This window comes from Choloepus didactylus, chromosome 2, assembly GCF_015220235.1.
Source record: "Choloepus didactylus isolate mChoDid1 chromosome 2, mChoDid1.pri, whole genome shotgun sequence".
NCBI classification, from domain to species: domain Eukaryota; kingdom Metazoa; phylum Chordata; class Mammalia; order Pilosa; family Megalonychidae; genus Choloepus; species Choloepus didactylus.
Window position 1 is genome coordinate 82,593,826 of NC_051308.1, and position 26,779 is coordinate 82,620,604.

Genomic DNA, 26,779 nt, shown 5'->3' on the forward strand with positions numbered 1-26,779 from the left:
GAAGATTGGAAAGCAGTGACACGAACAGATATCTGCACGCCAATGTTCATAGCAGCATTATTCACAATTGCCAAGAGATGGAAACAACCCAAATGTCCTTCAAGAGATGAGTGGATAAATAAACTGTGGTATATACACACGATGGAATACTACGCGGCAGTAAGAAGGAACGATCTCGTCAAACATATGACAACATGGATGAACCTTGAAGACATAATGCTGAGCAAAATAAGCCAAGCACAAAAAGAGAATTATATGCTACCACTAATGTGAACTTTGAAAAATGTAAAACAAATGGCTTATAATGTAGAATGTAGGGGAACTAGCAATAGAGAGCAATTAAGGAAGGGGGAACAATAATCCAAGAAGAACAGATAAGCTATTTAACGTTCTGGGGATGCCCAGGAATCACTATGGTCTGTTAATTTCTGATGGATATAGTAGGAGCAAGTTCACAGAAATGTTGCTATATTAGGTAACTTTCTTGGGGTAAAGTAGGAACATGTTGGAAGTTAAGCAGTTATCTTCGGTTAGTTGTCTTTTTCTTACTCCCTTGTGATGGTCTCTTTGAAATGTTCTTTTATTGTATGTTTGTTTTCTTTTTAACTTTTTTTTCATACAGTTGATTTAAAAAAGAAGGGAAAGTTAAAAAAAAAAAGAAAGAAAGAAAAACAAGGAAAAAAAAAAGATGTAGTGCCCCCTTGAGGAGCCTGTGGAGAATGCAGGGGTATTGGCCTACCCCACCTCCATGGTTGCTAACATGACCACAGACATAGGGGACTGGTGGTTTGATGGGTTGAGCCCTCTACCACAGGTTTTACCCTTGGGAAGACGGTTGCTGCAAAGGAGAGGCTAGGCCTCCCTATGGTTGTGCCTAAGAGCCTCGTCCCGAATGCCTCTTTGTTGCTCAGATGTGGCCCTGTCTCTCTAGCTAAGCCAACTTGAAAGGTGAAATCACTGCCCTCCCCCCTACGTGGGATCAGACACCCAGGGGAGTGAATCTCCCTGGCAACGTGGAATATGACTCCCGGGGAGGAATGTAGCCCTGGCATCGTGGGACGGAGAACATCTTCTTGACCAAAAGGGGGATGTGAAAGGAAATGAAATAAGCTTCAGTGGCAGAGAGAATCCAAAAGGAGCCGAGAGGTCACTCTGGTGGGCACTCTTATGCACACTTTAGACAACCCTTTTTAGGTTCTAAAGAATTGGGGTAGCTGGTGGTGGATACCTGAAACTATCAAACTACAACCCAGAACCCATGAATCTCGAAGACAGTTGTATAAAAATGTAGCTTATGAGGGGTGACAATGGGATTGGGAAAGCCATAAGGACCACACTCCACTTTGTCTAGTTTATGGATGGAAGAGAAGAAAAATAGGGGAAGGAAACAAACAGACAAAGGTACCCAGTGTTCTTTTTTACTTCAATTGCTCTTTTTCACTCTAATTATTATTCTTGTTATTTTTGTGTGTGTGCTAATGAAGGTGTCAGGGATTGATTTGGGTGATGAATGTACCACTATGTAATGGTACTGTAAACAATCGAAAGTACGATTTGTTTTGTATGACTGCGTGGTATGTGAATATATCTCAATAAAATGAAGATTTAAAAAAAAAAAAAAAAAGAAGGGAAAGTTAAAAAAAAAAAGAAGAAAAACAAGGAAAAAAAGATGTAGTGCCCCCTTGAGGAGCCTGTGGAGAATGCAGGGGTATTGGCCTACCCCACCTCCATGGTTGCTAACACGACCACAAACATAGGGGACTAGTGGTTTGATGGGTTGAGCCCTCTACCATAGGTTTTACACTTGGGAAGACGGTTGCTGCAAAGGAGAGGCTAGGCCTCCCTATGGTTGTGCCTAAGAGCCTCCTCCCGAATGCCTCTTTGTTGCTCAGATGTGGCCCTCTCTCTCTGGATAAGCCAACTTGAAAGGTGAAATCACTGCCCTCCCCCCTACGTGGGATCAGACACCCAGGGGAGTGAATCTCCCTGGCAACGTGGAATATGACTCCCGGGAGGAATGTAGACCTGGCATCGTGGGACGGAGAACATCTTCTTGACCAAAAGGGGGATGTGAAAGGAAATGAAATAAGCTTCAGTGGCAGAGAGAATCCAAAAGGAGCCGAGAGGTCACTCTGGTGGGCACTCTTATGCACACTTTAGACAACTCTTTTTAGGTTCTAAAGAATTGGGGTAGCTGGTGGTGGATACCTGAAACTATCAAACTACAACCCAGAACCCATGAATCTCGAAGACAATTGTATAAAAATGTAGCTTATGAGGGGTGACAATGGGATTGGGAAAGCCATAAGGACCACACTCCACTTTGTCTAGTTTATGGATGGAAGAGTAGAAAAATAGGGGAAGGAAACAAACAGACAAAGGTACCCAGTGTTCTTTTTTACTTCAATTGCTCTTTTTCACTCTAATTATTATTCTTGTTATTTTTGTGTGTGTGCTAATGAAGGTGTCAGGGATTGATTTGGGTGATGAATGTACCACTATGTAATGGTACTGTAAACAATCGAAAGTACGATTTGTTTTGTATGACCGCGTGGTATGTGAATATATCTCAATAAAATGAAGATAAAAAAAAAAGAAAACTAACTTAAGGTAATTACATAACTGAACATCCTTGTTCATAGGAAATATTCAAGGAAGTATTATGTGTTCGAGGAGTACAATGCATGTAACCTGCTCTCAAATATTCAGAAAACAGTAGACAGATAGACAGACAGACAGACAGACCAACCCATAGATAGAAAAATATAGACAGACAGGTTGATACAGCAAAGATGGGGAAATGTTAAAATTGGTGCCTCTGGGTACATAGCGGGGAAGAGATATGTTCTACCCATTGAGAACATAGAGATACGTTTTCTGAATACATGAAAAGTTCTCCCCATGAAGTACATATTATTTTTGCAAGTGTCCTGTGAGTTCAAGATTATTTCAAAACAAAAAGTTTGTAAAAATAAAATAAACTATGACAATCAAACATTTAAAAAAAGAAAGAAATGTTTACTCAAAAAATGTAATCTATCATTCTTGCAATTCTTCTATAAACATGAAATTATTTAAAAAAAAAAAAAATAGAACAGATACAGTGCTTACTAATAACCAGGCACTTTGCATGGTTAATTCATTTATTTAATTGTCACTAAAACCATTTGAGGTATCCTTAATTTTGTATCCCAATTTTGCAGATGAGGAAACTGAGGCATAGAGAAATTAGGTGACTTACTCAAGAAACAAAGAGTTAGTTAAGTGCCAGTGCTGGGACATAAACCCAGGCAGTCTGGCTCCAAAGCCCCTCTCTTAACTTCAGTGCTCTGTGGATGGGGGAAATGGAAGTATCTGCTACTTTCTAGTTCACAAAGTGTTCTCTCATCCATTCTCTTATTTAATCCTTTCAGTTATCCCAGGAAGTATTATAATTATCATCCCCATTGTACCCACTAGAAACAGGACTCAGAAAGGCTAAGTAACTTTCCCAGAAAACTCAGCATAGAGCGGCGTTGGGATGACACCACTGGTTGCCATCAAGAATCAAAGAGTGAACCCTAATGTAAACTATAGATTTTAGTTAATAATATGATTATAACAATATTGGTTCATCAATTGTTACAAACGTACCACACTAATGCAAAATGTTAATAACAGAGAAAACTGTGGGGAGAAGATATACGGGAACTCTACTTTCTGCATGATTTTTCTGTAAACCTGCAACTGCTCTAAAAATGTCATTCATTCTCAGCACTCTAGTCTCACTCTGTAGGGGACAAATGTGATATGTTCTTATTTTCTCCGTTTACTGTCTTTAACTATGCTCTGATAAATCTCTCTTTCTCATCCTTTTATATCAGACAGATTTCATAACCTTTCAGTCACTTTCTGTTATTAAAAATAAAAAGTTCAAAGCTTTCACCTCAAATCCAACTAATAATCTCCCCTTTTCCACTCTGATATATCTTACTAAATATTGTCAAACCAAACCAAATGTTTTTGGATGCCTAATATTCATGTGCAGTACATTGCAAACTATAGCTGAATCAAAACAACATTCATTTGCAATGACAAATCTTGAAACATCATCACTCTCAAATGTAGTTTAAAGTGCCTCCCATAGTTATTCCAATTAACTGTAATAATATTGTGATAAAATAACTCTAAGTTAATAAAAACTTGGGGTGGGGGATAGTGGTGGGGTCAACATTCCAGTAAAGTAGACAGATTTTAACACACGTTAATCTCCTTTCCTTCCCCAAGCCCCACTAAAATGACAATACAGGAATTTTTCTTTAAAGCATAAACCCATTAGGAAAAAGAGAACAGGGAAGGAGATAGTAGGTAAGAGTTTCAAAAAATTTTGGAAGACAGAAACAGAGAGAGAGTAGTAAAGTGACCTAGAACTGAAAAGCTGCAACCTGAAACACCTTCCGAGGGGATCCCGATAGGAAGCAAGCCAATTACAGCTGCTAAACCCCAGAACACTGCAGGAATTAGAAGTACCAGTTGCCTTAGAAGGTGGAGTTAACCCACACTCCCAGTCTCACACTACACCCCCCACCCTCGCACCACTACCACCACACCCTCCATCCTCCCTACCCCACATCCAGGAGCCTGAGATTTGTTTCTGAAGAAATCAGATTAAAGGATGGGAGGACTGGGTGGCCTCCAAACTCAACAGAGGATAGAGGTGAGAGGCACAGAACTGTAAACAACCAAATTCCCATCCCCATTCCTTTCTCCATCTAACTCCCATAACACCCACAGGTAAGCATAGGCCTGACAGAAAAGTATAACTTGAAGAAACTAGAATACTGCCTGTCTTGTTCCAATGTTCAATTTAATAGGGTCCAGATGTTAGCATCTCTGCATTTTCACAAGCAATCCAGATAATTCTGATGCAAATGGTCATTGAACCAATCTTTGAGAAACATTGCCCTACATTTTAGAAATCAGATTGAAGCCAGAAAGGGGATTAAAAAACAAATGAACAAACAAACCTGATCCAAGGCTAAACAGGCATTGCCAAACGTCTTAACTATCTGACTGCTAAAACAACGGGTTGGCCTAACAACATGAATTTGTTGTCTCATTGTTTCAGAGGCTTCGTTCTGAGGTCAGTATATTCTGGCCAGTTGGCAATCTTTAGGGTTCTTTGGCTTTTGCTTCACATGGCAATCTGGCACACGACAGCATCTAATCCTTTCTCTTTTGGGTTGTGCTGCCTTCCAGCTTCTAGCTGCTCTCCATGGCTTTTTCCTTCTGTGTCCAATTTCCCTGGCTTATAAGGACTTCAGTAATACTGGATTAAAGTCTACCTTCATTTAATCTGGGCACACCTTAACAGCATCTTCAAAGGTTCTGTTTACAAATGGGTTCATATCCACAAGACCAGTGGTTGGGATCCGAACATGCCTTTTGTAGGGGACAAGATTCAATCCCCAACACCACTTAACAGCATAGGCAGGCCTAGGAACTTGACCTCTGCTGCCACAAATCCTAGGAGGGCTCCAGAACGAGAAAGATACATACACACACATGTATATACATACACAAAGCAGTGAGAGGGAACTAAATTGGGATTATTTGTCCTCCTTGTCATGGCTATAAAAGTAGCAAAAGTCTTACACCTGTGCAATAGCCACTAGACACAAACTGCTATTAAATTTAAAAATTTAATTAAAATTAAAAATTCAGTTCCTCAGTCACACTGTCCACATTTCAAGTGCTCAGAAGCCACATATAGCTAGTGACTACATACTGGACAATGCATATATGGAACACTTCCTTTATCACAGAAAGTTCTTTGAGACAGTGTTGTTCTAGACCTACCCAAACAAGACAATCACCAATGCTGCCATCCCCAGAAGACAGTTAAGAAGAAGACTGCCAATGGCAATACTTTGGAGAACTGGCCAACCTTGTAACTGGAACTCTAGGATCAATTATGAAACCTACAGCAGTCAGTACCTGGCCTGGTTTGATAAATAAAATATAGTATCATTACCTACAACATACAGGCTTGGTGTTTTACCTACATATTATATCTCAATAACAAATAACAGAGAAATGTAAGCATTTGTACTGTTTTACAGATAGAACCAAAGGTTCTAACAAGTGATAAGTAATGAAACCAGAACTTCAATTTGTCTGTTGGATTTCAACTAAACTCTAAAACCAGAAACAACAGATCTGGAGATATATGCAAAGTTAAGCAACAGAATGGTTTTTAGACCAGTTTAGGCAGTATTAACATATCTTTAAAAAAGTGAAGAAGAAGAGAGGAGGTCAGCATTAAAGCATTAAGAAAAGAGTTCCAGTTGACCAAGATGGCTACGATGCTCGAGAATCCTTGAACAACCAGCAAAAACTGGCAGAGCCATCTTCCTCAAAACTCCAGAAAACAGTTACAGGGTTGCAGTAATTGGGTGCACCCCTAATCAAGAACATGCAGCTCTAAAAATGGTAGGAGAAGCACTTGGTCCCCATCCTGGCCCACCCCCCCACTCCCTTCTCTGTCGCATTGTGGAGTCACTCTGTGCTCTCATTGTAGGTCCCTAGCCCTGTTCCAGAAGGAGCAAAGTAACCCCTATGTGCATACTGGAGTGCCTGTACATCAGTGCCAATCTATCGGGTGGCAGCTTGAAAGACTGAACTAGAAAACTCATTTCAGGCTTGCCCTTCCAGAACTAGATCTGCAAGCAGAAGGAGCTTGCAAATAGCTAAAGCAGTTTAAGAAACAAGTTAACGCAGCCTGGGGCAAAAGATTACCTGCTTTTTGTCATAAAATAGAACACATAAAAGAGGGAGAAAGTTCATCTCATAAGGAGTAGAGGGGACATTCAAAATCTTATAAATGAATTCCTAGGGCAAGGAGCCAGCACAAGCACAGGAAAAGACACAGAATTACAAAAGACAAAGAGGACCTTTCATTTCACATTGCCTTGGGTTGATCTTCTTGATAGGAGAGGATACAGGATATTACAAGAGGATAAACTCTGAAGGAGAGTACCAACCAATTTGCAAAGACTTGTGAAAGGTGTTTATTGCATTTGTTTGTTGGTTTTTGTTAGCTCCTGGCACTCAAGGGAAATCTCTCATATCAATAGCTGGATACAAACTTAAGGCACAGACAGCCCAATGAATAAATCCCAGAATTTACACTTTAAAATATTAAAATGTACAGATTATTTTAAAGATTACAAGACAAAGAAACAAAAAATGATGGCTCATCCAATGGAACAAGATAGAAATCAAGAAACCATCAACAAAGAGGACCAGACTGTGGGTATATCGAAAAAAGACTTTAAAGAAATGATCCTCAATATGCTCAAGGAGATAAAGGAAAACAGAAAAAACTAAAGATATCAGGAAAACAATGAATGAACAATAGGAGAATTTCAATAAACAACTAGAAAAATTTTAAAGGCACCAAACAGAAATACTGGAGTCGAAGACCACAAAAACTGAAATGAAATATTCCCTAGAGGGTTTCAACAGCAGATTGGAGCTGACAGAAGAAAAAATCATGAACTACAAGTGGCTATACTAATATCAGATACAACAGGCTTTATGTCAAAGACTGTTACAAAGGACAAAGAAGGTCACTATATATGATCTAACAGACATATATAAAACACAACAACCCAACAGAAGCAGAATACACAGCCTTCTGTAGTTCCTATGGATCATTTTCCAGGATAGACCATATGTTAGGTCACAAAACAAGTCTCAAATTAAAAAATACTGAAATCCTACAATGATATTCTGTGATCACAATGAAATAAAGCTAGAAATTAATAACAGAGGGAGAACTGGAAAATTCACAAATATTTGGAAATTAACACACCCTTAAAAAAAAATCAATGCATCAAAAAAAAAAAATCACAAGGGATATTATGGGATGCAAGAAAGGCAGTGCTGAGAGAGAATGTTAGAGCTTTAAATGCATACATTAAAAAAGAAGAAAGATCTCATATCAGAGATCTAACCAGACAACTGGAGGATCCAGAAAAAGAAGAGCAAACTAAACTGAAAGCAAGCAGAAGGAAGGAAAACATAAAGATTAGAGCAAAGATCAATGAAATAAAGAATAAAAAACAATAATCAACAAAACCAAAAGTTGGTTATTTGAAAAGAGCAATAAAATTGACAAACCTTTAGCTTGACTGACAAAAGAAAACAAAAGGGAGGACGCAAATAATTAAAATCAGAAAGGAAAGGGGGACATTACCAACTGCACAGAAATAGAAAGGATTATAAGAGGATAATACAAACAACTGTACACTAACAAATCAGATAACCTAGACAAAATGGACAAATTCCTAGAAACACACAAACTACCTACACTGATTCAAGAAGAAATAGAAGATCTCAACAGACCAATAACAAAGATTTTGAATCAGTAATTAAACAACAACAACAACAACAACAACAAAGAAAAGCCCAGGGCCAGATGGCTTCATTGGTGAATTTCACCAAACATTCCAAGAAGAATTATCAGTCCTGCTCAAAATCTTTCAAAAAAATTGAAGAGAGAACACTTCCTAACTCATTCAAGGAGGTCAACATTACCTTCATACCAAAGCCAGATAAAGTTATCACAAGAAAAGAAAATCACAGACTAAAATCCGTTATGAATATGCATGCAAAAATCTTCAATAAAATACTAGCAAACCAAATTCAACAGCACATTGAAAGAATTATACACCATTATCAAGTAGATTTATCCCAGGTAGGCAAGGGTGGTATAATGTAAAATCAATTTAATGTTATACAACTACATTAATAGAACAAAAGAAAAAAACCATGATCATCTCAATTGACAAAAGAAAATGAAGCACCCCTTCTTGATAAAAACACATCAAAAACTAGGAATAAAAGGAAGCTTCCTCAACATGATCAAGGGCATTTATGAAAAATATTCACTGCCAACATCATACTCAATGATGAAGGAATGAAAGCTCTCTAAGATCAGGAACAAGACAAGAGTGTCCACTGCCACCACTGTTATTCCAGGTTGAACTGGAAGTTAAGCCAGAGCAATTATGCAAGAAAAAGAAATAAATGGCATCCAAATTGGAAATTAAGAAGTAAAACTTTCCCTATTTGCAGATAACATAATCCTGTAGAGAGAGAAAATCCTGAAAAATCCACAACAAAGCCACTAGAGCTAATAAATTCAGCAAAGAGGCAGGCTGCAAGGGCAACATGCAAAAATCAGTATTGTTTCTATATACCAGTAATGAACAACCTGAAGAGAAAATTTTAAAAATACCATTCAGAATAGCAACTAAAAGTATCAAGTATCTAGTAATAAATTTAAACCAGGAAGGACTTCCGTGTGGATGAAATGGAAGACTAAATATTTTTAAATGTAAATTCTACAGAAAGTGATTTACAGACTCAATGCTCCCAATCAAAATTCCAACAGCCTTCTCTGCAGAAATGGAAAAGCCAATCGTCAAATTTATATGGAAGGGTAAGGGGCCCAGAATAGCCAAAGTCATCTTGAAAATCAAGAATGAAGTTGGAAGACTCATTCTGATTTTAAACCTTATTATAAAGCCATCAAAATCAAAACAGCATGGTACTGGCATAAGGATAGACAGGTAGATTATGAATTGAGAGTTTAGAAATAAACCCTCGTTTCTATTACCAACTGATTTTTAACAAGGGTGCCAAGTCCACTCAATTAAGAAAGAATAGTCTCTTCAACAATGGTGCTGGGAAACTGGATATCCATATACAAAAGAATGAAGGTGGATCCCTACCTAACACCATATACAAAAAAACTCAGTTCAAAACAGGTCAAACACCTATATATAAGAATCAGGGCTATAAAACTGCTATAAGAAAATATAGGGAAGCATCTTCGGGACTTTGCATCAGACAATTTTTTCCTGGACTTTATAACAAAGGCATGAACAACAAAAGAAAAAAATAGATAAATGGGACTTCATCAAAATTTAAACCTTTTGTACATCAAAGGACTTTTTCATGAAAGTAAAAAGACAACCTGCAAGATGGGAGAAAATATTTGGAAACCATATATCTGATACGAGTTTAATGTCCAGAATATATGAAGAATCCTTACAACTCAACACCAGAAAGCAAACCAAAAAAACAATTTAAAAGGGGGAAAAATACTTGATAGATATTTCTCCAAAGAGGATATACAAACAGCCAATAAATATATGAAAAGATGCTCAACATCATTAGTCATTAGGAAAATGCAAATCAAAACCACAATGAGATACCATTTCACACTCACTAGAATGGCTACTACTAAAAAAAAAACAAAAAACAAAATAGCAAGTGTTGGAGAGGATACAGAGAAATAGAAATACTCTTTCACTGTTGGTGGGATTGTAAAATGGAACAGCTGCTGTGGAAAACAATTTGGCAATTCTCATAAAGTTAAATACAGAATTACCATATTAACCGGAAATCCCACTTCTAGGTATACATCCAAAAACCTGAAAGCAGGGACCTCAAACACCAAGGTTCATAGCAGCATTATTCACAATCGAGAAAAGATGGAAATTTAACCCAAGTGTCCATGAATAGATACATAAACAAAATCTGGTATATACACACAACAGAATATTATTCAGTCATAAAAAGGAATGAAGTTCTGATACATGTGACTGTATGAATGAACCCTGAAGACATCATGTTCAGCAAATAAGCCAGATACAAAAGGACAGATATTGTCTGATCTCACTGATATGAAATAATTAGAATAAGCAAATTCATAGAGTCAAAAACTAGAATACAGTTACCAGGGGCCGGGGTAGGAATAGGAATGGGGTGTTGAGGAGTTAATGCTTAATTGGTACCGAATTTCTGCTTCGGGTGGTAAAAAAGTTTTGGTCATGGATGGTGGTAGCACAACACTGTGAATGTATATAACACCAGTGAATTATATACTTGAATGTGGTTAAAAGGGGAAATTTTAGGTTGTTTATATATTATTAGAATAAAAAAATAACATAGAGCTGTAGAACACACCCTTTCCCCTCTTTACCATGTGACAAAATTCTACTGAACCTCTAGTACCCACTTTGAATACCACCTCTGTGAATTCTTTCAAGACAAATTCCTTTGCTCTCCATTGCAAAATCAACAGTATACTATGATTACGACTACCCAGTTATCAGCTCCTTTAAAAAGGGAATAATTCTTACTTATCTTTACTACTCCAGCACCTTGCATGATGCCTGACAAAAATAATAACATGTTAAAAATCTAGGCTCTGATATAAGACACACCTGTGTTTGAATTATAGTTCTAACTCTGGACCTATGAGAAGACTCACTGCCTTCTTGAAACAGGAATAACAACACCTAGAGGGTAAGGATTAACTATAAAATGCCTAGCACACCAGAAGCATTCAATAACCGTTAGCTTTTATTATCATTATTGTTTTATTATTAAAAAAAAGAAAGAAAATGAGAGAGGACATATGAATATTTAAATTACCATGGTACATATTCTGATCTTCTCCCTAGTCAAATATGCCTGATTTTGGCTTGGTAACTTGTATTATATGAGGATGGTTCAGAGAAAGAATCAGAAATTCTTTTTCAACTTTCCTGAGTCCTGCTCTCATCTCTACCTGATCCCTCAGGTCTTACCATAATTCCTCAGTCTGTCTCCTCACCCAAGATAGGTTTCTACTTGTAACCATACTTAAACTGGGCAATGGGTAATTTTCTATAGCTGAGTAAACAATAACAGTCAACACTTTTAAGATGTGAATCTCATAATTTATTCAGTCTTTTAATTGGCACACATGAGAACTTCTTAAAGTTGTTAATGTGACCTGGTTAGATTCAGATAAATTTATTGGTGCAGAGTACTTGAATTATCAATAGCAAGAACATTTAAATCCACATTAACTCAAAAAGAAAATTCCTTCATAAAGTTTAAAGCAAATAAATGTTTATGCAGCAGTGATGAGCCTCATCTTGGTATAACAGTGAGTAGGAGCCCAAAATTCTTATTCCATGCCCTGCTATAAGCCAGTTGTGAGACTCGGACATTTCTGGGCCTCTCTGCCCTGACTTATTTATTCATTGGTGAAACAAACAGGTTAGGAAGGTCTTTTTGAAGTCTAAAACTAATTCTAGGGTTAAATTTTTTGCTCTATACCTATTCGTTAAATTGTACTTTGACAGTTATCACCTTTCTGTATATATCTTATATTTCACAATAAGAGAATAACTGAAACTGTGGAACTGTAACCCTTAACATTCTTTGAAATTACCTATATAACTACTTGTTAAATTGTACTTAGAAAGTTATCACCTTTCTGCATGTATTTCACAATAAGAAAATAACTGAAATTGTAGAACTGTAACCACCCATAACAATCTTTGAAATTTGCTCTCTACTGGTTAAATTGTACTTTGAAGGTTATCACTGTTACGTATGTTAAATTTCACAATAAAAAATGTATTTAGAAATTAAATATTCACTAGAAAATTGAGAAGAACTAAAATTAGATATTCACTAAAAACTTAATTAGGCCATTTACACATACTTAAGAATACAGAGACAGCCTATAACAGAAATGAATATAAGTTACAAGCTGTAAGGAGAACTCAAGTCACAATTACATAATTGTTCTCACCTGGTTTTCTTACAATGTACATAAAGGTTAAGGACAGTTTATTAAAATAAATGTCACAAATAACAGAAGTAACAGTTAAAATCAACAAAGCTATTTTCCAAGAAAACTTGAACTGAACAAACCCACAGGGACAAGTTTTAAGGCTCAGTTTCCTCACAAAGATAATTAGAGAATCCAAGATATTGTTAACCTAACATTATTTAATAACTTGGAGGTCTGCAAGAGAAATAATTTTAACAGCAAATTATTTATCTCATCATAAGCCAGATATTGTCCTAAGCACTTTTCATAGTTTAACTCATTTAATCCTCACAATAGTCCTATGGACACTATTATTATCCCCATTTTACACATGAGGAAACTGAAACACAGAAAGATTAAGTGACTTGGCCTAGATCACTCAGCAAGTAAGTTGTGCAGATGGGATATGAACCTAGGTAGTCTGGCTCCAGAGTTCATGCTTTGTATTTATTATTTACATATAGTAGTATAAGACGTAAAATAATGAGCAATAAAATGAATCATAGTGATTGTGTTAACTCAGCCACTAAACTAGCCATGTGATGCTGAATTGCTTAACCTCTCTGGACTTCACTTGCCACCTAAGTAAAAAAGGGCATTGGGCTAAATAACCTCTGGAGTTCCTTACAGGTCTAACATAACATGACCTATGATCTAGAGTCAAATGCCTCAATTGTGGCATGGCAACAGCTGCATCCACTTTGATCTTCCTCTTTTTAAACTTATCACTATATCTTATTACCTTTTTTCTTATGGCTTATCTTCATGATGTCCTTTCCTTACCAGCTGCCTGCCCAATAATAGTTACACTGATAACCTTGAGGGAACTATAAATTAACAGAGGTGAAATCTGCCCTCCAGGCCACACTTTTCATACTGAGACCTGGAACTAAAAACATTAGCCAGGTTAAAACAGTGCTGTTAGAGAACAGGTCAAACCAGGCCTAAATGCATATATGTATTAATGAATGAATTGATTGTTTGATTTTTCACAAGGCAGTATGACACAGGAGTTAAGAGAATGGGATCTTACAATCTCATCTCTGCTACCTTCAATTAACAGAATCAACACAATCAGTTACATAATACCTAAGACTCAGTTTCCCCCACCTGTAAATGAAACAAAGTATTTTCAAAATGCTCAGCACCATGTCTGACAGAGTAAGTACTCAAAAAAGAAGACTTGTTATTGCTACCACTACTTTCACCAGCTATTTACAATTCCCTTATGTGCCGGTTTGAATGTATTATGTCCTCCCGAAAAAGCCATATTCTTTGATGCAGTCTTGTGGGGCAGACATTTTGGTGCTGATTAGATTTGCATGGAAATGCACCCCACCCAACTGTAGGTGATAACTGATGAGATAGTTCCATGGAGGCGTGGCCCCTACCCATTCAGGGTGGGCCTTGATCAGTGGAACCATATAAATGAGCTGACAAACAGAAGGAACTCAGTGCAGCTGTGAGTGACATTTTGAAGAGGAGCTACAACCAAGAGGGACACTTTGAAGAAAGCATAGGAACTGCAGATGAGAGACACTTTGAAGACGGCCATTGAAAGCAGACTCTTGCTCCAGAGAAGCTAAGAGAGGACAAATACCCCTAGTGCAACTAAGAGTCACATTTTTGAGGAACTGCAGCCTAGAGAGGAACGTCCTGGGAGAAAGCCATTTTGAAACCAGAACTTTGGAGCAGACGCCCGCCACGTGCCTTCCCAGCTAACAGAGGTTTTCCAGACACCACTGGCCATCCTCCAATGAAGGTACTCGATTGCTGATGTGTTACCTTGGACACTTTATGACCTTAAGACGGTAACTGTGTAACCAAATAAACCCCTTTTATAAAAGCCAATCCATCTCTGGTGTTTTGCATTCCGGCAGCATTAGCAAACTAGAACCTTATAAAAGCAAGAGCCCCATAGCCTGACAGATTTGATTTGGAGCCTTGCTCAAATTGCCTGATCTCTCTAATCCTCAGTTTCCCCATTAGTAAAATGGAGATAATAAATCATCTATCTAGCAAAACTTGTAGTAAAAATTAAATGAGATACTATATAAAGCAGGTGACACCTGGCTCCTACCTGTTACATTAATGTTAATTCCTTTCCTCCTTAATGATAAACTGAACCATGTTTCCACTAATTCAATTCAAATAAAGAGTGTGGAACTGAGGATCCCTCGAAATCCAGGTAAACCAAACTTTCTTTTCTCCATAGTTCTTTGCTGTGCAGCAAATACCAGAGAATTTTCACCTGTGGGATTCCCTTAGCCTCTCACGTGCTTCATAATGCTACAGGGCCTTTTCTGAGGCCATTTACAAACTTTATGAAAAGAATCCTGTGCTTTAAGGTAGCTACTTGCAAAGTATCGTCCAGGGGCCCTTTAGAATTCTATCAGGGGACCCAAGAGGTCAAAAGTATTTTCACAATACCACAACTTCATTTGCTTTTTTTCACTCCCATTCTTTCATGAGTATACTGTGGAGTCTTCCAGAGGCCACAGGAAATGCTATGTCACCTCTCTCATGGCCGGTAGAAGGTATGCCTCTATATTCTTATGTTTAACACACTTCTTAGTTTTAGTTTCTAATACAGTAAATATTGATAGATATTGGGATCTTCAATATTTGTTAAAGGTTTCTAGTGGTCCCGAGACCAAAAAGTTTTAGAACCAGTGCTGTATGGTATAGGAAACAACCTACCCACTACACGGATTACTCTGTAAACCGCAACTTGACAAATTTAGCTTAGATACACAATAATCTAAAAACTTTTCATTTTCCTCTATGATTACATTTTAATTCCTCAATCTTCAAAAATCACTTGATAATGAATTATGGATGAATAGTCAGTAACAGACCAAGGCTAAGGACTCAGATCTCCCTGGTCCAGGTCTTTATACTATATCCCACCCTCAATAATAAGAGATCACTGTTTTCTTAATCAACATACTGTCCCTCTTGTTACAGAGAATATGAAAATTGTAAGTTATGTTTACAGCAAGTTAATTATACTTTCCTCTGACCTCTACCAAATAATCAATTAGAAAAGATTTTCTAATAAGTCCTTATACTTACTTGATGATGAGAATAGGTGGTTAAATTTCCCCCTATAACCAACTGAAATTTAAACGCATACAACATTTAAAAAAGGGAGAACCTAAGATGGCGGCTAGGTGAGACAGGGCAAAAAAACACCTCCGTGAAAATACTAGATAAAAGCCAGAAAGTGACCCAGAACACCAGTTCCAGTGATGCACCAGCTGGATAAGGTCTGCTAAATCCACAGGGACCGTGCATTTGGTGAAACTGGGAGTCTGCATTATGAAACGATTGAGTGAGCTGGCTAAACGTCCGGCGGCCGCGCTACAGTGTGGGGGAACCATGGGATGGCGTTTGGAGACAGATTATATCTTTTTTATAAAAAAATAACCTGGGAGCAGCTGCGGTTATGACAGTGAGAACCGCACAGTGAAACACATCAGGGGCGGGCTGTGCCAACTTCTCGGTGTCTAGCGTGGAGGGTAGTCCGCTGCTGACTGACTCGGGGCCAGGGGAGCCAAAATGAAAAAGAAACCGCACCCCTTGCAGCCATCACCCCGGCGGGCTGGGAACACTCCTAGCTGGGGCCGGACCCACAACCCAGAGCCACGCCAAGAAACCCAGTGTGACAGGGAGTGTTTCCCACAGCACCACACACACGCCACAATATCAGCCATGGACAGTGGCCTTTAGTGCACCCACAGCTAATCGTCCTGGAGCTGGGAAGGCGGAGCTGCGCAAAAAGGGGGAAATTAACATGCCCAATTCAACCATCTTTACAGCAGGCTGGGAACGCCCCTGCACAGCCCAGCGGCCCAGGGCTTCCCTGGAGTGCCAGCACGCACTTGTGACATGGCACAGCCTTCCCTCAGCAGAGGTCCTGGAAGACCACAGCTAGGAAGGGGGACCCACTCGGAAACCCCAGGGACCCTACGCCAATGCCAAGGACTTGTGGGTCTGTGGCAGAGACAATCTGTGGCAAGACTGAAATGAAGGCTTAGACTCTTGCAACAGCCTTAAATCTCCAGGAACACCAGGTTTGATTATTAAAGCTGCCCTGCCTCCCTAACCACCCAGACACATGCCCCACATTCAGGGCGGACAGCACCAACAACACACCCAAACTAAGTGCACCAATTGAACCCCACAAGAATCAGATCCCCACACACCACAAAGACAAAGTTGGGGGAAACTGACTTGAGGGGAATAGGTGACTCGCAGATGCCATCTGCTGGCTAGTTAGAGAAAGTGTACACCACCAAGCTGTAGATCTGACAAATTAGAGAGCGACATTTTTTATATCCAGAAAGAACCCTATCAAGTAAAGCAAATGCCAAGAGGCCAAAAACAAGAGAAAATCTTAAAGCATATGATAAAACCAGACAATATGAAGAACCCAAACCCAAACACCCAAATCAAAAGATCAGAAGAGACACAGTACTTGGCGCAATTAATCAAAGAACTAAAGTCAAACAATGAGAGCATGGCACAGGACATAAAGGACATGAAGAAGAGCATGGCACAGGATATAAAGGACATAAAGAAGACCCTAGAAGAGCATAAAGAAGAAATTGCAAGAGTAAATAAAAAAATAGAAGATCTTACGGAAATAAAAGAAACTGCTGGCCAAATTAAAAAGACTCTGGATACTCACAATACAAGATTAGAGGAAGCTGAACAACGACTCAGCGCCCTTGAGGACCACAGAATGGAAAATGAAAGAACAAAAGAATGAATGGGGAAAAAAAGTCAAAAAAATCGAAACGGATCTCAGGGTTATGACAGATAAAATAAAACATCCAAATTTAAGACTCATTGGTGTCCCAGAAGGGGAAGAGAAGGATAAAGGTCTAGAAAGAGTATTCAAAGAAATTGTTGGGGTAAACTTCCCAAACCTTCTACACAATATAAATACACAAAGCATAAATGCCCAGCGAACTCCAAATAGGATAAATCCAAATGAACCCACTCCAAGACATATTCTGATCAGACTGTCAAATATTGAAGAGAAGCAGCAAGTTCTGAAAGCAGCAAGAGAAAAGCAATTCACCACATACAAAGAAAACAACATAAGACTAAGTAGTGACTACTCAGCGGCCACCATGGAGGCAAGAAGGCAGTGGCATGACATATTTAACATTCTGAGAGAGAAAAATTTCCAACCAAGAATACTTGATCCAGCAAAACTCTCCTTCAAATTTGAGGGAGAGCTTAAATTTTTCACAGACAAACAAATGCTGAGAGATTTTGCTAATAAAAGACCTGCCCTACTTCAGATACTAAAGGGAGCCCTACCAACAGAGAAACAAAGAAAGGACAGAGAGATATAGAGAAATTTAACAGACATATATAGAACATTACATCCCAAATCACCAGGACACACATTCTTCTCTAGTGATCACGGATCTTTCTCCAGAATAGACCATATGCTGGGACATAAAACAAGCCTCAATAAATTAAAAAAAAAAAAATTTTCAATATACTCAAAGCACATTCTCTGACCACAACGGAATACAAATAGAAGTCAATAACCATCAGAGACTTAGAAAATTCACAAACAACTGGAGGGTAAAAATGAGGGGGAGATGAAAACATTCGCGGATAATCAAAAGCTGAGGGACTTCATCAGTCCTACAAGAAATGCTAAAGGTAACTGAGCATTCCCTTTAACAAATGACTGAAACCACATGAAGAAATAAAGATTTCCAGTAACAATCACATGGTAAATATAAATACCAATACTACTGTATTTTTGATTTGTAACTCCACCATTTACTTCCTACACGATCAAAAATACATAAACTGTAATGATAAATCAGTGGTTTTGGACTCAATGTAAAATATGTAATTTTTGACAAGAACTACATAAAGGTGGGGGAATGGAGGAGTATAGGAAAACAGACTATGTGTCCTATTGAAATTAAGTTGGTATCAAAGAAAAACAAGATTGTTATGGATTTAAGAGGCTAAATTTAAGCCCCACAGTAAACACAAAGGAAGTATCAGAGAATATGACCATAGAGATGAAAAGCAGAGTATGAGTTATGAGAAGTGGGGGAAGGGGCAATGGGGAGTTAAGAAATGAGTATAGAGTTTCTGTTTGGGGTGAAGGGAAACTTCTAGTAATGGATGGTGGGAAGGTGATAGCATTGCAACATTCTAAATGTGATTAATCCCACTAATGGAATGCTAGGGAGGGGTTGGAATGTGAAGATTTTGACTGTATATATGTTTCCACAATTGGGAAAAAAAAAAAAAAAAGTCTAAATAGATAATGACAATTAAATGCCAAGGATGATCCTGGATGGGATCTGAGGATGGAGAAGAGGAAGCTCAAAGGGACACAGTTGGGACTTAAGAAAAAAAAAAGGAAATATAGAATGTAAGCTTTGTATCAATGTTGAATGTCTTGAACTTCTTAGCTGCACTTAATGGGATTGCATAAAAGAATGTTCTTGTTCATGGGAAATGTATATGTGAATTATATTGTTGGTTCAAGGATGTGTGCAGCTTGCTCTCATATGTTCAGAAGACAGAGCAATAGATGATGGATGATAGGGAGTGAGGGAGGGAAAGAAAGAAATGGTGGCGTAACAGGATGTTAAAGTGGGTGGATCGGGGTATTGGGGGGGGGTCAGGGTATGGTGGAGTTCTTTGTATGGGGTTTGTATTGTTTTTGCAACTGTTCCTGTAAGTTTGAATTTATTTCAAAATAAAATTAAAAAAAAAAAAAACATTTAAAAAAGTTTGAAAAGCAAAGGAGAAAGTCTTCAATATCACTTACACAATGATCCAAATTTTTAACCATGTTCCAAGTCCTTAATCTGCAATCTTTCCCTTCTATACGATTTTTTTATTTTGAAAACACTGGATGTTAAATGAAGTACAAAACCAAAACACACACAACACGGTGTTTTGTTTTTTCTCTATTTTTAAGGTAATGAAACTGCTAGAATTCAATGATAAATCAGCCTGTAGCAAATAGTAGGACTCCTATTAAGTAATTGTTGAATGAAAGAATAATTTTAATGGCATTTGTTCATGAGTTCTTACTACTTGGCTTCTTTTATTTATTAAGGGAAAGACTAAAAAGGGAATACAACTGGGCAAGAACCGTGGTGAATTGTGACAACACTCAATCCCAAAGACCAGCTCAATACCAGGCAACCCACAAACCAGCTTTAGTTAAGACACACAACTTGGGTAAAGTCTTCCAAACTTTTTATAGCATACTCCTTCCAAAAAAAGTTTACTATGCATCTCCAGTATATGTACAGTTGTTTATATCTTCATCCATCTACTACTTTGCACATTATAGAACATACAAGTTTTAAAAACAAGTTTTAAAAAGATGAGACAAGGATGAAATAAAATGTTTTTTACTTTCATTTATGAATAGTACGAAAATATTTTTGATCTCTCAAAAATAATCATCAATAATACTTTTAGAGACTAAGTTAGCTAAGAAGTTTCATTATTTTTAAAATCTTAGTTTAACATAATATAGTATTTCAAAGGTCAGGTTCAATATTTAGGATTCAGGTGATTTTAAGACTTGATTATAACCGCTACATGCTAAAAATATACCTCACAAAGGCAGAATATTCACAATATATAATATATACTTAGGATGAAGTTCGTTGTGGATGGCAGTGGATGTAAAATCTTATTTCAAAGAGTTATGTTAATTTTTAAATTTTTTGGCCAACTTCTTGCCAGGTTTATCAAAGTGTTTTTTTATCTGTAATTTGCTGACAAAAAGCCAATACAAGAAGTAAAACTGTCAGTTCTGCCATTTGGTATTATTTGTTAAGGTTTCTTTACAGGAGTATAAAGTCATATCCATTTTATAAGGGTCAGTTTCATTAAAACTAATAATATCCAAAAATTAGTTTAGATTTGCATCCATAAACTGAATTAATTGCCATTTGCTTGAAAGGGAACAAAGGACAGAATCACTATCAATCCTTCCCTCTCTTTCCCTCGTAAATGAGGGTACAATATCAATCCATTCATTAAATATTAGTAAAACTTTATTTCTCCCTTTTTTTATACATAAAAATAAACATAACTCTGAGTTCTAATACTATCTTCTCTCACTCCATCAGAGTTTGGAGAACCCTCCACTGGGGCCTACAACTCAAATATATTTGAAACCCCTTGTCGTTATAACTCAATCAGTCTCTCAAATGCTTTCCTGATTAGGACTGAATTTGAAGCCAGGACTAATTTTTCCTGGTCACCCCAGGTCAAATAAGATTCTCAGGGTCTTATGATCTGGGCCTTCACCCATAAGTTGATCGAAAACCAACCTTCAGGGATGAATGGACAAGTATAAATCTTTCCAGAATATTAAACCTAAAACACTTCACAAAGATATAAAGAACAATTATAGCTTCCTGTCTTACAAAACATTCACTCATTCATTTCAGAAACATTTGTAAATGCCAGGCATCTCACTGACACAATCATATACACTGTTAACTTAAATATATTATATTGTACTTTCATTTGCAAGGGAAGGGCCTTAAAATAAAAGTGTGGTTTGTGCCCCATCGGGTGGCCAAACTGGAAATTTCAAACAAGTCCCAGCAAGGCAAGTTAACCCTAACTAATCAAGATAATACCATTGGGAAATTGAACCTTGCATCACAAGTGTTCTCATGGGAAAGTTCTATAAATGAAAATCATAATAATGTTATAGCAATGTCTGCTTACACTTGAAAATAAGGGAAGTGCAGTTATGCAGGACCTCTCCCTTCCAAACCCAGCAACAAAGAAGTAATCCATGACTATCACTTTTAGTTATTTAAGCTAAATAAAAGAGTTTAACTGGGACACTTTCCATTCACAGATTAAAATTTCACCAAAATTTTTAAAAGGGATACCCTTCATGCAATAATAAGATTTTAAGTTCTGTCCTCTTCATATACTAAATATAATTAAATTGTTTAAAAGCACAGAAATTTAGAGGGATGGGTCCTTAGAAAATGAGTTTAATAACCAAGAAGTCCTGTCCTCTCAATTTAAAGATGAAAAATCTAAAGCCAAGAGAGAAGAAATGATTTCATCAGTCACAAAGCTAATGTGACCTGACTCCCAGTGCTTACACATTTAATGCTCAAGAAACTAATACACACACACACACACACACACACACACACACACACACACACACACACACAAATCCTAGAGAAGTAATATAACCTTTCCAGAGCTTAGTTTCCTTACCAGAAAATACAAGGTAGATAATCTCTAAATTTCCTTTCAGCCCTAGAATCCTCTAATTTACCAACCTCGTTATTTTAGTATCTTGCAAAACTACAGAATATATTGAGAAAAAATACTCCTGATTCGTGAGGAACCAAAGAAATACAGGATCCTAGGAAAGAAAACACAAATCAGAAGCCTAAGGCACCAAATATATTTGCTTGTTTTGCTAATATTCTGCAAAATATTAACATGGTCATTCATTTATTTGGCTGAAACTGCTCTAAATTAATCTTGATTAATCAATTATAGAGTTCTAAAATACATAATCACCGATTCTAAGTTTTTTAAAAAAAGTGTTCCTATAAAGATTTATCGATGCTCTATTTCATATGTCAAGATTTACACAAATATATTACTGGGGAAAGGGATAGATTCTGGTCATTGGTATTTATTTGTAAAAACTATTCACAAACTTGGATCAAATACATTTTCTTTATTTGGTTTCTCCATGTTGCTCTATGCTTTTATGCTTTATTATTCTTCCTAAGGAGACCAAATCTATGAACTCTGCAACTCATTTTCAAATTAAAAACTACAATAATTTTCAGGATATCAATGACTCACTAGCTTTAAAAAATTTAACAATCCAAGGAATAAAAAACATTAAAAGTTAAATCATAGAACTTCATTCAGTGAACTAGAATGAAGCTTAAAAAGCCCCACGCCCATATTCTTATAGAAAAGGAGAGATCCCTGGAAAGGCAAAAAAAGATTTCCCAGGACTCCATGGCTAACTTACAAAAGAACTAGCACTTAATGTGTGACCATGTATACACATAAGATTGCATACAATTATAGATGTAAAACAAATTTTTCAGCTTCTGTTTAATGCTCAATGCCTTGCTAATTTCAAATAATATTAATATAGCAAAATGACAAAAACCAAAGAACCTGAAAAGCTCATGCTGGTGCACAGCCTTAAAAAAAACCCAAGGCTAAAAATCAGGAATAGTACACCAAAATTTCACCATCAGTGCTTAAAAACCAAATCCAAATGTCTCCTCTACTAAAAGTGTTTCAAGAACATTGTTTTCTTTATGAGGAACTATATATTATTGCATTATGAGAAGGTTCTTTTCTCTAGCAAAGACTAACACACCTTTTATGGATGTCCTTTATTCCCCAAAGTTTTAAAGTGGCCAAAATTCCTAGATTCTAAAGACTCTTTTTTTTTTTTATTGCCTCTTTATTATTTTCAAGGAACTCTTGAGAAACAATACACAACACAGACTCCAAACCTATTAAAATTTCTTTAATAGCTCCAACTCACAAAGGAAAAGTGTCCCTTACTTAATTTTGCCTTCCAAACAATGCACTTATCCAGGTCAGGAGTCACACACTAGGGTCTCTCTACAGAATCAAATTTCAATTATCACAATGAACGAATTTTTCAAAAAACAATTTAGAATCCGCCCAAGAAAGACACTTCAGTCACACATAGGCTCAGGAATTTTGTCCCTCTGTGACCAACCTAGGGGAGCCATTTAGAGCTAGCACCCAAATGGACTGTGTGAATGAGGAATCCCAGAATCCATGGTTACTCCAGCCACAAAGATGACACTACAAATCAGGGGGTATTTCGTTTCCAAACTAAATTTTATGCTTCCCCTTTTAGCACTAAATATTCCAGATTGATACAATTTTATGAAACAGTTTAGTGCTGCAATACTTAAAATTAATCAGAGTATATACATCCAGTCACTATTACTTCTGCCCAATTCAAGCAGACAATACTATATAACAAGTGGAAGATGTCACTTCAGTATGCTTATGCCTCTATGAAGAACTGGCAGTGGTGCTGAAAATTACTACTAGAAAGATGAAAGACCGATACCTTTCTTGCAAAAAAAAAAAAATTGTATGGACTCTGGCCAAGGTTTTAAAACTGACAGAATGTTATTAGAAACAATAAATCAAAAACTCTACAGGCTGAAATTTTAGTATTCTTTTATTTCATTCTTATTTACAAAATGTGGTAGCAAAACACTATAAGAAAATTAAGTGACAAGAAAGCATCAATTCTAGGCCTTTCATTTCTGGCAATAATCAAATACTTTTATGTTACAAGTGAATTTATTTTACAATCTTAACCTTAATTTATCCCTTTCCCTATCTTTCTTCTATTCTTACAATGTTTACATGACTAAACTCCCTGCTACTGCCTAAGCATCTTATCACTGGACTTAAACAGAAATTAGAGAACTAAAATAGTTTAATTCATAAAATCCAGTTGGCATATGTGTGTTCATATTGATTTTGTATTCTTTGTTCCTTCATTTAACACACATGTGAATTCCTGGAGGTTACAGATAAGTCTCTATCCAGGAGTTGAATCACCAGCTACTGACAATGACCCCTTGAGTAAAGTCCTTCAGGTACCTTGCCTTCTAAGTATATAAATGGGTTCATTATCTTTACATTTCCCTATATTAATGTAAGGTAATGGCATGTTCCTCATCGCTGTCTAATAAATACTCTCCAGAAACTGTTATCACAGAAATGGGGGGTTGGGGAGAGTGAAGCATGATTTCCATAATACATACCTATGTTTTAAAAGCACATTGTTCAAAATACAGCAATTTTCTTCTTAATAACAAAAATCTAAGAAGAGAAAAACCTGAGAATTTTAATAATTCTCTTCTCTTTGCTCCTTCCTCTTCCCCTTTCACTCCATTCCAAAACACAAGAGCCAAAACCAAAGATGCGATTACTTTGTGTACTTCAGGCAGTCGGTCAAAAGAAGAGTCCCCATTCTATTATCAGAATAGTTTATCACCATACGTTTGCATACTGTAATCACTGTACCCGTGATATACATTTAAATCAAGTTTCAATCCTGTTACAAAGCCTTTGTCACTGCTGGGCAAGTGGACTCTACAGAATCAGAGACTCGAAAAAATCACTGGAGGGGCTTATCTCAGAAGAGAAGGATTCACTGGTGCGAGGTGAGCCAGGAGAAACAAAACCTAACCTTGGCGAGGGGGCGCTCGCTCAGGGTGGGGACAAGAGGTCAGGCTGTGAGGGAAGGAGGGGGATTAGCACGCAACCGCCGCGACCCGGGGCTGCCCTCGCACCCGCGACTCCCCCCACCTGCGGCTCGCCCTCGCACCCCCATTCCCTAGCCCCGGCCGTGCCCCTTCCTCCCCGCCCGCCGTCCGCATATCCGTTACCCCGGCGGCAACGGGGCTGCGGGGGAGGGGAAGGACAGCGGGGCCAGTGGGGAGGGGGGAGGGGACGGCCGCGGCGGGGATGCCGCAGTGGCTCCCCGCGGCACTCGGTCAAAGTCCTCCCGAGTGCAGGGAGGCAGCAGGAGCCGGAGACGGCGGAGGAGGTCGGGACGGGCGAGATCGCTGCCCCTCCGAATCCTCCCACACCCCGGCCGCCACCGGTACCTCATACTGAATGTACTGCTTTCTCCACTCGGGAGTGATGTGCGCTGAGAGGTGCTCGGCGAACTTCATCCTGCTGCTTGCCCCTCACTCCCACTCGGGTCCAGCAGCTACAGGCGGCGGCAGCAACAGCGACTCCAACTCCTCCCCACATGGGCCCCGGCGCCGCGCGGCGCTACGCTTCTCTCCTCCTCTGCCGCCGCCGAGGTCTCCTCAGAACTGCCCTCCCGCCATCTTCCTCCTCCACGCCATAACCCCGCCCCGCCCCGCCCACTAGACGTCATCCCCATGGTAACCGCCTACGCCGCACCGACGAAAGGGGAGGGGCTCGGGTGCATTCCTTAAGGCCCCGCCCCTTCTGGGCCGGACGTGCTGGAAGCACCTCCCCTGACCTCTTCCGTCTGGCTCCTGTTAGTCTTACAGCTGCTCCCTACCGCCTGCCTGGGAAGCAGCGTGTTGTTATTGCAATTAATATTAATACTGTAGCAACAATAATCCACACAAGAGGTTTATATTTACACAGAGTTGTGCAAACATTTTCCTATTTTAATATTTATTATTCATAAAAGAATAATGGCTTAGCATTTATCCAGATTGAGTAGCTGAAAGACCAAATGTTAAAGGCCAAATGTATTTTAAGGAAAGGCATTTTGCACTCTCTAGGTGCTCAATAAATGCTTGTTGAATTTAATTAAAGACAGCAGTACCCAAACTTGCATGCTGCTCCTGAATTTCAATGCAATTGTCTAGTCCCAGGGCTGCCAGAAAGGACAACAACAACGTCTGGACCCAAGCCCGGACTGGGGAATACCAACTGAACATGTTACACAGCTTCCTGAGGGGAGCTGGTGGTGCTGAGAGAAAAATCAACGTTGGGAAAAAGAAGAATCCCCTAGGTAGGGAACAGTAGCAACCTCTACCTGCAGGAAGACCAGAAATGGATATCACATCAAGGCTGAACTATCTTTGGGCAGTCTTCCACACAGCTAGGCACTACTTTGAGTGTGGGAATGATTGTCCTAGGGGGCTTGATTTGGGACAGAAACCAGCTCCTGCCCTGGGTGGAGGAGCCCTGAATAGTAATAATAGCAACATTTATTGAGGACTCACTGTCCATGTACCAATTCTAAATGTATACTTTGTCCTTTAACTCTCGCAATTTTGGGTCTTTTATTTCTCCCTGCCAGTAGGGGGTCTTTTACTTGGGAAAAGAATGAGGCATGATGAAAAACAGGCATAGCCTAAGAGTCTTCCTATACAACAAAAGCATAAATCCCTCTTAAAAGGGTAATCAAGGTCCAAAAAAAAAAAAAAAGAGTGAGGACTTCTCTCATCTCAGCCCCATGCTAGCCTGCCCACCATAAAGATTCTTCTCTACTGGAGGTAAATGTTGCTGGGAGATAGCGACAGGTAC

General features: G+C 38.3%; 1 protein-coding gene across 1 annotated transcript in view; it reads right to left on the reverse strand.

The window, feature by feature from the left end:
- Nucleotides 1–25,598, reverse strand: part of XPR1 (xenotropic and polytropic retrovirus receptor 1) — a 340,971-nt gene extending 315,373 nt beyond the window's left edge. Inside the window, 1 exon segment of the mRNA XM_037825237.1 lies at nt 25,369–25,598. Coding sequence (XP_037681165.1) covers nt 25,369–25,437 — 69 coding nt within the window. The 5' untranslated portion in view covers nt 25,438–25,598.
- Between the last annotated feature and the right edge of the window lie 1,181 nt (nt 25,599–26,779).